General features: G+C 32.8%; 1 protein-coding gene across 1 annotated transcript in view; it reads left to right on the forward strand.

Moving 5' to 3' along the window:
• The window catches only part of CFAP47 (cilia and flagella associated protein 47), a 360,776-nt gene that overhangs the window by 170,613 nt on the left and 176,913 nt on the right, over positions 1-13,250 (forward strand). Inside the window, exons 46-47 of the mRNA XM_075774464.1 lie at positions 8,240-8,436; positions 12,652-12,795. Coding sequence (XP_075630579.1) covers positions 8,240-8,436; positions 12,652-12,795 — 341 coding nt within the window. The remainder of the gene's footprint in view (positions 1-8,239; positions 8,437-12,651; positions 12,796-13,250) is intronic.

A 13,250-nucleotide genomic window follows, 5' to 3' on the forward strand; every position in this document is an offset into this window, starting at 1 on the left:
GTATCGTAACTGTTGATGGAATGGGGAAGTTATTTTTTCATATTCTACACCTCTAGGATAGGAGGTTTTATTATTATTTTTATTGTTTATATTCTGTCTAACATTACAGGATACAAATTCCATTTCTACCGGTAATAATTAACGGTATGTAGTTTGTAAAATATAAATACATTCTATTTGGTCACTTGCTTTTATATATATCTCCTAACTTCTTGTAGAGGAGCCCAGCAAATACTCAGATTGGCATGACTATTGAATTTTAGTCTGATATTTACTGACAATTTAAAAAAGAAAAAGAAATACCAAACCTTAGAGTGATACCTAAAGATTGGTATATTTCCCATTCCTTTTGCAGAGAGGGTCTCAGTTTTGTATTCTGCCCCAAAATATACATCTTCAGCAGCAACATGCCACCCCCTAACCTGATTTTTTTAAATTTTGCATTAATTTATGAAAATGTTACCCATGAATAACTGAGTCGATAATGTTGATCTAATCTCAGTATTTTTCTTATGTAGACTAAATTGTAGTCTATAGTTAGAATATGTGATGTTATGTTTTTATTGCCATACTTTCCAATAAATATAGTGCAGAACAACTAACAATCAAGAATTAAATTTTAAATCATTATTTGGCATGCATCATTGTTAATGTTAGAGATGAAAAATACTTTTCAATGTTTTCCTTTTGTGTTTTATATAGTCATTTCATACAGCTAAGTAAAAATATTTACCTACACTATATCATCTATAGATGGACTTCTTCATGTCAGTAATATTTTCTAAACACTATATATATTTTCTTGATAATTATATGCTATGTTTTAAAATTTGCATTAATAATTTTTCATGACCTGTGGTCAACCTTATCTCCTTCTTTTTATGACTTTTAAGTGTTGTCTCATATACTTGCTCATCATTGGGTTTAATCAGAGCAATCTTTATTTTATCATTTATTTATATATGTCTCCAAAGCAATTTCCTGGGGTTTTAAGTCTATTCTTCAATAAAGCATTATCAGTAATTCTGTTGTTTCTTCCTAGTATTCCATGGTCCACGTGCTGTATAATTTTTCCTGCATCTTAGTTGGGTGTTTTTTTCTTTCTGAATAAAGTCCTAATCATTTACAGCAAAATTACATAGTCACTGTCCAGTAACAAAAATTTTGTTATCTTTTCATTTTACCATTTACATTTTGAGGTTTTATTCTAGCTCCTTATCACGTTAACTTTCAGAGTTCAGTTCTATGATTTAACTGACAGTATAGTAATAAAAACTTAATTACATTTGGTGGTCTTAATCATCCAGAATAGTGAGGCACAAATGAGATTAAAAAGTGTAAGTGGTAGCATTCCTTTTTACTATTCCTTCATACAAAGGACTTATTTGAAATTATGATATAGGTCTTTATCTTAGATTTCATTCCAGCTATACTTACTGAATAGCTATTTCTACTATATATGTATTAGTAGAAAGATGTTTTGGTCTCGCAAAATTGAGAGGGATTTAAATATTAGACTAGATGCATTTCTTTTGTGTTTGATATCTACAATAATAAATTCAATTGAGAATAGTTGTATTTGCTACAAGTTTTGTACTGTGAAAAATTTTTGGAAGGCCTCTCTCTTATGCTGGTGTGTGAATAGCCTTACTGCTAGTGGTGAAGAATGATGTTAATCTTCAGAAAAGGTATCAGTGTATCCTTTACCTCATTCTCTGGTCAGAATTGAGATTCAGAAGATTCACTGAAACCTGGAGTCTGCCTAGGTAGAAGAACAACATATGGATAGACAGCAAAGACTTCAAGCTTACTTGACAAATGAAGTCTTTAGGGCTCAGGATGCTCATATGTGATTTAGGTTTTCATCAGTGAGGTCTGACATCTGCTTCCATGACTGTCAGTGTCAAGGCTTATCTTTGCCTTTGGTGCAGTCTTGAGACCATTGCATTTGTGAGGCTTAGAAGGTACAGCTTCTCTAAAGCCAGTAATAGATCTGGTGTTGGCCAGGCCCATTTCTCATCATCACTGGATTTGGGAGGAAGACATTGACTTCCTTTCATTGCATTTATTTTATTTATTATATTTTATTTATTATTACGTGCATATTTGGACTTGTCCCATGCTGTGACTTAAAGTATGTTGTGCTGTCCCAGTGTCAATCCTTGTCTTCCTTCTGAAGATGAAAACAAAAGATACTTTGAATAGAGAGGTTTAATGACAGAGTTGTAACTTGATAAGCATCCATCTGCCTTCACTTATTCTGTGCACCGTAAGCATAAATCAGTAATTTAAAATTTAGTACATTTTGCTGTTGTTTTTTAAAGGTACGTGTTTTAAAACTTTTTAGTTTAGTTGCCAGTGTCATTGACAGTTGCCAGTAATGCATATATATGTTTATAATCTTGATATTCATTATTCTTTGCAGTTTTGACTAAAGATTTCCTGCTATTCAGTCTCAATTTATACAACCGTATCTGTATAAAAGAACATGCTCTTCCTGCAAGTAAGGAGCATGTTTGACAAGCTAGAGCTATTATATTATCTTTGTTTAACAGAGTTTGTAAGCAGTTTATCTGCTGTATATTTGCTGCTGCTGTCTAGCAGCACAACACCAGTTATAGTGGGGAAAGAAGGAAATGGGTATGGATTTTTGGGTAAAACTGTGAAAACCAAACCAAAAATCCATCCTATTTGTCTTTTCAGCAGTTAATGAAAGATCAGCTTTAACTAAGTTTTAACTAAGCAGAACAGCTTGCTCGGCAGTTGGGTTTATTTGAACAACATGGTACTTATACTAAGTCAAGTTATGTATCAAAGATGAAATAGCATAGGTTGAAAGGGGAGGAAGGGCTTTGTTTTGCAATGTGATGTCTCTGAAAAATTTTGAGAAATATGCAAAGTAGCAGAGTACTTATCTCACAGTGCGAATTGAAGATTTCAGCCTTATTTCCCACTCTCTGTTTTTTTGATGTCAGCTCCTTCTCTTTAATTAAGGAATTTTTTGGAAAATTTTGAAAAACAAGGATCCTTGAATGCACAATTGGAAAAATACGGTTTAGGTATTGAAAAGTGCTATTACTGTTTTATGAAAGGGAGAGTAATCTTGAACATCACATCTGGTTCTGGTTTCCAATACTTCAGAAGGGAGGTTACAAATGAGGAAGGGTTCAGGAAGTGCTATAGTAATTATTTCAAAGTCTTGGAAGCTTGAATAGCTTGATCTCTCAGTGATCTCTGAGGGAAAGAGATCCTGTTTAGGTTACCTGTAAGTACTTAAAAAGGGGAGAATGTGTCCGACTGTAAAGGGCCTCTATGCAGAAAGCATAGAGCTTTCTACATAACACACAGATTTGTAACAAAACAATTTATGATACTTGAAAAATGATGTTAATGTGAGGTTTATTAAATACTGACATAAGCACAAGAGAAACAACAATCTTTCTACCACTTAGTCTTATAAAAAGAAAGAACTTAAAAGCTAAAATTGCACGAAAGTAAATAGAACTGTACATTTATAGACATCAAGTTGCAATAAAGACTGAAAAATCAAAGCTAAAGTAAAAATTAGTTGAATGATTGGAGAAAAGAGGAGAATTTTTACACTGGAAGATGGAAGTTGGTTATCAGATTTCTGAGTACTCATAAATTATTTGCACCAAAGTTTAACAAAAATTAAGGACCATAAATTTAGTACACACAAAATTTGGAAAATAAAGTTCAGGCATACGTAGGATCTTCTCTGTTGTAAAACGGAAACATTCTACAGATAAATTTGAGCAAGTGCCTAAATAATATAAGATCTATTGCTACCAATATCTAAAACTAAAACTAAAGCACTGTGGTGGGTATCCAGATGTAAAACAATAAACATTTATCTCAGAGTTAGGAAATTCAGGAATTTTCTGGAATATGCAGTGCTTTTATATATTGTAACGTTACACTGGGGAGGGCTTTGAGTAATGGAAAAAGAAATGTGTAGAAATGTGAGGTAAAGTGTTTCACATATTTGCATGTGACAGTGCATGAATACTACAGCATGCAAGTACTTTTTAAGAAGGGATTCCTGTTTATTTGGTTTTCGTTTTTCAGACTGGTTTTTTGTTTGCAATCTTCTGCCTTGAAAAGACTTTACATTACCAGTCGTACTATTAGCAGAAACCTGATAGTAATACCTTTGAACTAGAGGTATTTTAAAGGAAAGAAAATATATAGGAGTAAATGATTGATAGCAATTTGTATGCAAAAACAATACAGCAGCATGTCAGTACCAGCATATCAATATTGTATATTATACATTATAATAATAACCAAATACCAACTGCTGTTGCCATGTAATGATGAAGATATATTTATATTACATCAGTAATGATAAATTTGTGCAGTTCTTTAATATAACAGTAAGATTTTAATTTTCAAATGGATATGCACCTAAGCAAGTATGTCCTGATATACACTTACTGTATTTTATAATCATGTACATTGTTGAACTTTTCTAAGGCTAGAATTCACCTAGAATGCTTTTAGTCATACCATATGGTTTAGTTTCTTTCCTAGTTTATAAAGATAGACAAAAATCCTAGGCAGGAAAATAAAACTAAACCCATATTTTTTTGATGGCTAGATTGTACTATTTCGGCATTAGAATTGTCTGGGAAGAAATAAAAGTCTACAATGCATTTTCAATGAAAAAATGTTGTTCTACCTTGCTATCTAATTTAGATTCAGTATGAAAAGTTAATATCAGAGTTCTGTTGCCTCTTCTACAGGATTTGACAATACTGGCTGCCTGCTGTTATACTTGCAAAGAATATCCAAATAGAATCTTTTTTTTTTTTTTTTCTTTCCTCCCCAGTGAATGGATGAAAGTGTTCTCTGCAGAACTATCAAGAATTGCTAGAAATTTTCTACTTTCTTGGTAATTGTTCCTACAGTTAATTTATTCAGGTTGTTGTGACTCCTTCCTGACTTCTGTTTAAATGACTACTGGCTTAATTTTTTTTCTGTTTTTTAAAAAGAAACCTTCTTCCCATAGGGAATCTTAGATTGCAAAAAGAAAGGAATGTGTATTATCATATACTATAGTAATCTCTAGCTAGCTCTTTTTATATCTTTTTGACATTAAGCCTTCATTACTAATTTTTCATTAACTTACTATTTTGCAGTAAGTGGTATAAAGACTTGATGTTTGATTCTCTCCATGTAATATTTCCTTATGCATTCAGTGCACTCTTTTTATTAGTTCTGTGCTCTCTTCTCTGTTTGTAGGAAATTTTGCCTAACTTCCTTCTTTCCCCCTCTGTTGCTTATTTTTTAAAGATCTTGTCTCAGCCACTTCCTTCTTCCAGTCATGAAGAATCACTTTTGAAATTTTTGATATCTGTAAATTTTGGACATATGTTTTAAAGAGATCTTAGCTCTATTCTTGTCGTCATTTTAAATAAAGAGACTTTGCATTATTACTCTACTATTTTTTTTGTCAGTCTAATACTTTATAATTTGGCTAATACTTTTCAGTAGGGGCTATGCATTGGATGACTTAAGAAAGCACCTTAGCTTTACTCTATTTCTGAAGTTGTATTAAGCAAACTTTTTACTTGGCAGCATTCCAATTGCCCAATGGCATAGTGACTGTATAGCCCGGTTCTTTCTAAAGCTTCTATGAGTATTATTCAGAAATACTGAGGGGCAATGTTTATTAAACAACCAACTCCCCAAGAAACTCTTTGTTCTACTTTATTGTAGTGCCACACAGCTCTTCACTGGCTTCTGAATGTGATTCATGAACATGGTTGCTGAGTATTCATGGCAAGATATTGAAAAAATTATCTACCATTTGCATTTTTAAATAAATTAAGGAAAACCTGCATTCATTCCTTTTTCTTTCCCCAGTAGATCTTCCTTTTCTGATTGATCAAGTGTGTTTAACTGTTTGCTTAGATGTGTAACGATATACTGTATTTAAGTGGAAAAAACACCCCAAAACCAATAGGTTTTTTAGAAACTCTTCTACAATTTTGTTGTATTCAGATAAAGCAAAAGAAAATCAGCAAATAAACATACACAGTAGTAGCAAAAATTTCAAAACATATCAGCAGTCACTAAGGGATATAAAAGAGCGGTTGCTTTTTCAAGACTACTGAGTACAGAGATATTCTAATTCAGATGAGCTTATTTAAAGACCTGATATATAAGGTCTTTAAATATATGAGATCTATAAATATATAAGAAGTCGGAAGAGTCTGGATTCTTCAATATGGTTGCTTATTTAACCTTCTAGGAGTCCATACCTGCAAATTTAGTCTTCAGGTTAATTTAACCAGTTATTTACGACATATACGTGGTGTCAGAGTCTGAGATAACTTCACTGTGAAGTTTAGCTTTGAATTTCTATGTAGTACCATCATTGCTGAATAAAAGCTTATATAATGTGCCATATATATATATAATCTTTGCTGAATATCTTATGAGACTGAGAAAGAAGAAAACATGCTAAATTGAGAAATTTTTAAGCCCAATCTATGGTATTTAAAATTAGCATGAAAAAACATTTTGCAGAAAAAAACAACCTTCGCCTATAATTCACAGGCAAGTGATTTCTGTAATAATTTTAATTTGGAGATCCTGTCTCACTTCAGAAACCATGTCTTATTGCATAAAATATTTATCATGTTAAATAAACAACATCACCAGTTGACTTGCTTTCCTTTTCATTGATTGTAATTGAGCACAGTATTTCAATTATTCAACTGACTTATTTTTCAAATGTATCTTTTAATGCATAAGAAACAAATATTTTAACAAAAGTAATGCCAAATAAATATTGTAAATATGGAATGGGATGGGTAGGAAGACTTCTTTTTTTTTTTTTTTTTCTTTTAAATTTTTGCTATAGGAGGCATTTCTGTTTAAAAGTGTGCATTTCAAAGATGGGTCCAACTCAGTGAAAGATAACTCGAATTATTAGTAATACAATTCCATTTAGTGCAAGAAAGTAAAATTCATACAGAAATATTTTTGAGCTTCCAGCACACTCTATTATCTTTCTTCAAATGTTGCAAACATCTACTTTATCTTGACATGCAAGTATTTAAAAAGTGTACTTTAAATTTTAAGTAAGTATTTTGTTTCAACATCCTAAAATAATTCTTGTAGACAGAGAAAACTAGGGACTGTACTAATGAACTGAAGAATGGAAAGGACAGTTTCATTCCTTGCATAACTGACAAACTCAGGTCACTTTTGTGGAAGATAGCCAATGGGGATAATAACTTAGTGACAAAACAGAAAAAAAAGTAATAATTCAAAAATTACCAGGCCATTAATCTTGTCTTTAAAAGAGAACAAACTAATTTATTTCAGAGAGGGTTAAACCTGCGGTGCAATTTATAATCTTTTTGATAGCCTGGTAATGTTGAAAGATTAATAATGTCATTCTGTATGATTCGTCTCTTGAGCTATTTTTGTGAAAAAACTGAAGTAGTGATGACATAAAGCAACAAGAAAACTTCAATTTGCTGTTCATTTGCAGAGAGGTAAGAACTGAATACATGAGGAGCACCACTTTGTGGAATATGATGAGCAGCATCACAAATGAAGATTGATTTCACTTTCAAATTTCAGTAGTCATCATTGAAGATATTAGAATAGTTTGAGTCCAGTTATCATACATATCATCAGAAAATAAGCCAAGAAGGGAAATTCCACAAGAATTTGTCAGGTGTTCCCATTCAGGGAGAGGCAGTTTGTTTGGAGTTTTTTCTGTAAGGTTCTGTTGTGTCATTACATTGTCTGTGAGCTTCCTCATTATCTTTTCCAACTTTAGGCATTGGTTTCTGACCTTGGAAAACAGTGAAAAGAAACAGTCTTTGTTAGATATAAAACTGCAGCAAAATTTTTACAGCTGCAGCCTTCATGTAATTTTTCAGGTTTCTTAGAGACTCTTGGGAGAGTTGGATGGGGGAACTCTTTTTATTGTAACTACTATGTTTTTCTCTGTGCACTACTAAAACTAATAGCAAATATTGTTTAGATGCTTAAATATACCCTTTTTTAGGAAAATAAATATTTGGTTATGCTTATATGATAACAATGCTAAAATTATATTGTTTTTCTTAAACTGTTGCATCTACTGCTGGGGAGACTATCCTACAGTTTATTGGAACTCTCTCCACATTCTGCTTGTGAATTCAATGTTTCTGAAAAGCTTTACAACATTGCAATTTTTTTGTTTTATTTTTAGATAGAAGTGATGCCGTTGAGCTTCCTATAAAATTCATTCCTCGTTATGCCGGTTGCTACCACTGTCAGATTCTTCTGAAGTCCTCCTGCGATGTTCGTGTCTATGAGATTGAATGTGTAGTGAATACAGACCATGCTGAAGCAGAGCTTGAATTTCTAACTCCAGCTTACCAGGCAGTGATTCAGGATATTCCAATAGTAAGTTCATTTTACTACTAGAAGCCATAGTAAGATTCAGGATTTTTAAAAACTGGACACCATATCAATGTTGTTGAAATTTACAGTTGTAAAATACACAAATGCATGTAAATACTGACTTGAGTATTATTACTCAAAGTCCATATTGGACATAACATAAAGCTTGGTGGGAGAAAATAGTTTCTGGCAGTTCTTAAAGAAAATTATGATTTTGATGGGCTTAGTTCTAATGTTTCACTTCTGCCCTGACAACTTATAATCTGTTACTTAATAATGTTATCACACTGAAAATGAAAAAATGAGTTTTTTTAATCTAGGGAATAAATGTATTGTTTCTGAAAAAAAAAGGAGAGATGCTGATGGAGTAAAATAGAAGAACTAGATTATATACAATTTAAAAAAATATGGCAAGCATAGGCAGTATATCATATATCGTTTTGCAATTGTATATGAATATTCATATGTTGTATATGAAACCCTTGACACATCAGAAGTAAGACCAGGGAGCGTAGATGGAGTGTGGGTTGGAATAGCATCTCCCTCAGAAAATTGTTGCTCAAAATTTAGAGAACTTTTCTGATTTAAAAGAAAAAAAAAATGAAAACATGATAGGTAAGGAGTTTAAGCTGTGAGAGAAAGCTAAAGGTTCTTTAAGAGACAAAAATAGTAAAATATTTCCCGAGATTTGAACTATGGTTTGGTCTATGTACTTGATGTAACCTTTTGATATTAGAGCCATAGAAGAATATTAGTGAGTTAATTTTTAGAAAAATTATGAGAGTTTGTAGACAAAAGAGAGGGGGGAGATTCAAACAAGGAGACTTAATGGCTGGAGAAAGACCGTGCTGTAGATGCTCTGTAAAATACTGAAAGCAGACAAGGAACTAGTTCATTAAGAAAGAAAAAAAAAAATCAAAGAAAATAATATTATTGTGCTATTTTTCTTAAATATATTTATCTTTTCTTAAATATATATTTATATATTTTTATATATATATCAGAGAGTTTCTAAACAGATTGGCTTTATTATTTTGTTTTTTTTTTTTTTTTTTTTTTTTTTAACTTCTAAGTGTTCCTAATGATATGCTTTTAAATTTCATGCAGGACTCATGCTTTTAGACTTTTAAGTCCTGCTTGTTTTCTTAGCAAGGAAATAAAAAGTAACCCAACTGGAGCATATACTCTGCTTGTGTGTATGCGTGTGTTTGTGAGAGAGGGAATGTGTATCTCAGTTAGTCTGTCTCTTTCTATGGAATGCATGCACATGGTCACAAAGTCTGGTCTAGATGTTAGGCTCTAAATTTGCAAAATCAAACATTGATGAACAAACAAATATAAAAATGTGAGGTTGTTCCTGTCCTTTTACATCTTAAGTTTAATTTTGTGATTACAATTATTTTCTTCACAATGTTTCTCTCACGTTCAGTCTAAGAAATGTGTGTTACTCTGTTAAAGAGTTAGATAGTTTACATTTTTATATACATTCATTCTAGCTGAAGTTTCTGCATCTATCAGAATTTTTTCCATACTTTTATGTTGTTAGTTAGCACTGTTATATTTGTCATTCAAATTACTGAAATTTTAAATTCTCTATGGAGGAAGACACGCTCATAGAGAGTGAAGCTGAGACATGGGTTGTTCAGTCTGCTAAACTTAGTTTCTTGAACCTAATATTTAGTGTTCAAAGCACTTTTGATAGGTGCTAGCAAACTAACTGTCATAACATCTGTGTGGCAGGTGGAACACTTTATAAATGGAGCAAATAAAATGGTCAAGTGATTTGCTTAAAGTGACACAGTGAATTAGTGACAGAAACAGAATAAGAACCCACCTGAATCTGAAATCTGTGATGATAGGGTTTTTTTATATGGGAGTTAAGGCTGAACATCTGAAGTTTCTGTAATTCTCACAGGCATGAGATGAATGTAATTGTTCCTTCGCTTTCAGTCTCTCCAGGGAAAGAGGCACAGGTCCTATACATGCAGCCTTATTATGTACCTTGGATTTAATCACCTACTATCCTGCGAAAAGATCCTAACTCCCTTAGCATTAATTGTTTTTCTCATAGACTTAACAAGCTTCAAATAAGATTTTGCATTAAGCACAGATCCTGTAAGAATTAGATAAGTAAGTAATTAAAACTGTTTGTTAATGCACAAGTTGAAGAGAGCAGAATTTAACAAATATTTTATTTTCATTTTCTAATGTTTGTGGTTGACCTTAATATCTTTCTTTAGAAGATATTTTTAGACAAATTCATGCTGTGTTAGAAGGATTTGTTACAGAAGAATTTCAAAGTGACCATGTTTGTCAACTACATTTCTTCAGCTGACAAGTTTTTGTGTTTGAGAATAAGAAGAAATACTTATTGGTGTAAGAGGGTAGATTTAGACTAGATGTTAGGAAGAAATTCTTCACTGTGAGGGTGGTGAGGCACTGGAACAGGTTGCCCAGAGAACTTGTGGATGCCCCCTCCCTGGAAGTGTTCAAGGCCAGGCTGGATGGGGCTTTGAGTGTCCCTCATGGAAGGGGGGTTGGAATTAGATGATCTTTAATGTCCCTTCCAACACAAACCATTCTATGATTCTATGGTGTAATCATCACTAGTGTGGATAAAGGAAGCATCTGATACCAGTGGCACTAGAAATCATTGAAAATAAAACAACTAAAGCCCCCAAATTTTGACTGTCCTCCTCTTTTCCTTACCAAAGAACAATCACGGTGATTTTTTTTCCTCTATCCCACCTTTTAAAACAGTAGATTAGCAAAGAGTGATGACTTGCTAGTTTTAAAATTAGTCAAGCTGGTTTTCATAAAGATACAGTTGTTCCTGATGTTGTGGAGGAAAAAAGCATGAGAATAAAAGTTATCTTTTGATGCCTTTTTTTTCCCTTTTCATTTAACCTTGAGCATGACAATATCAGTTACCTTTTTTTTTTTTCTTTCTCCATGTTTTCTAGCAGAGATGATGTAACTGTTATAATTACAGAACTGGAGACTACAGTGATGGAAGTATTTTGAAAAACTGAGGCACTATACAAATCTGAACATTCCAAACAGGCATTTGTGCTCAACCACTAGGAAATTTACCTCTTAACAACTAATCATACACGTTAATCAAACCTTAGATATATGATACTGCAGGTCTCGTCATACCACGGGGTTAGCTCTGATGATAACAGGTGGTGGTTCTTAGTTTCTGAGGTTGAGATAGCTGACCTTGAGAGACTTTCAAAGAAGGAAACAAGGATTGAGGTATCATCTCTATTCCCCCAAATCCATTGTTTACCTCTGACATTTATATACAGTTTTCCATGGTTAAAGACTATTATGGCTCAAAGGATTACTTCCTCTTTTAATAAATCAGATAAATCTTCTCTGTTTTGACAAGGCAGGTATTGGTTCTTGAATGTCAGTTCATTTTCTTTTTCAGATGAATGTTAACCTTTTTTAAGACTGCATGTTTGGTCGTCTGGTTCCTTCAAAGAGTAGAAGGCTGGATAGCATCATTTTAGTTTTACTATTTTTATGCAGCCCCCAAACATATATTACAAAATATCTCACTTTCTACCGTAATCAAGTAGTCTTGTGATACATATGGATGCAAGACAAACATGTTTCTTAAATAGGCTTTCATGCTACTCAGGACAGGCGTTCTTTAAAATAGATTAGTCTCTTGAAAGACAAGTTTCCAAGAATGTAGGACTGTAAATGCGTCTTTGGAGATGGAGACCTTAATTCATAAGCAGGACTGAATCTGTAATACAGTCAGTAGTCAAATGAGGCAATGTGTGCTAGTACACCACATCAGCACTTCAAAGAGGTACACTAAGATTTTCTACAGATGGACAGAACTTTGGCAAGCATTAAACAGCACCATAAAGATACTTGTAAATTTTTATAAAGATACTTATAAATTCCATCTTGACCATTAGCTATATCATGTACATATTCTTCTAATGAGCTTTCCTGCTGACAGTATTGCTACTAATAGTATTGGTACCAGTACCACTGGCTGCCAGGAATAAGGGATTTATTATTAGCTTAATTCGGTTTTAAAATACACTGTTTCATTCTCCCCAAAGGTGCTCTGAGTGAGTACTTTGGGAAAATGAGTACTGTGCTCAGATTTGATGATAATTGCAAGTAAAAGCTGAAAGGCATGTTAAGAGCTTTAAATGCATAATCTAATTTACATTTTTACTTTGATTTCAGAGTAACATGTCCAGCCAGAACTGGAAACTTGAAGCAATTTTGGAAGGACAGGGTTTTTATGGCCCTCCTCTAATAAATGTGGGTCTAGGTGAAACAGCACTGTATCCTCTCATGTTCAAGCCTATTGCTGAGTGCATAACAACGGTAAGAGGGAAATTAGTTTCAACAGTTGAAAAGGATGTTTCTGTCAATAAAATTTACATCAGTGTCAAAATTATGAAAGTGCTTAAGCAGTTACTAACATTAGGCATCTGCTTGAGAGACAGAAATTGGAAGATTGCCTACCAGCTGAAGTGAAAAAACAAAGTAACTAACTTTGCAAAGCTTAAGGTTAGACATGATAGATTTCCCCACTACCCTTTATTTTCTCTTCCTTTATTTGCTCTTCTATCAAACGCTCCATTTTAATGAAATGACCAGTTAGTCTGTAGAGATTCTGAACTTTGATCATAAAAATGTACATTGTCTTAGTCTGAATTTAAATACATACATGAAATTGTATGTCATTACCTTAGTAATAAAGTAGTACCATTGAGTATTTCTCAGTGCATGTATACATCACAAATGAATTTATATCATGGGTATTTTCTTTCATAAAA

This window comes from Balearica regulorum, chromosome 1 (assembly GCF_011004875.1).
Source record: "Balearica regulorum gibbericeps isolate bBalReg1 chromosome 1, bBalReg1.pri, whole genome shotgun sequence".
Taxonomy (NCBI): Eukaryota; Metazoa; Chordata; class Aves; order Gruiformes; family Gruidae; genus Balearica; species Balearica regulorum.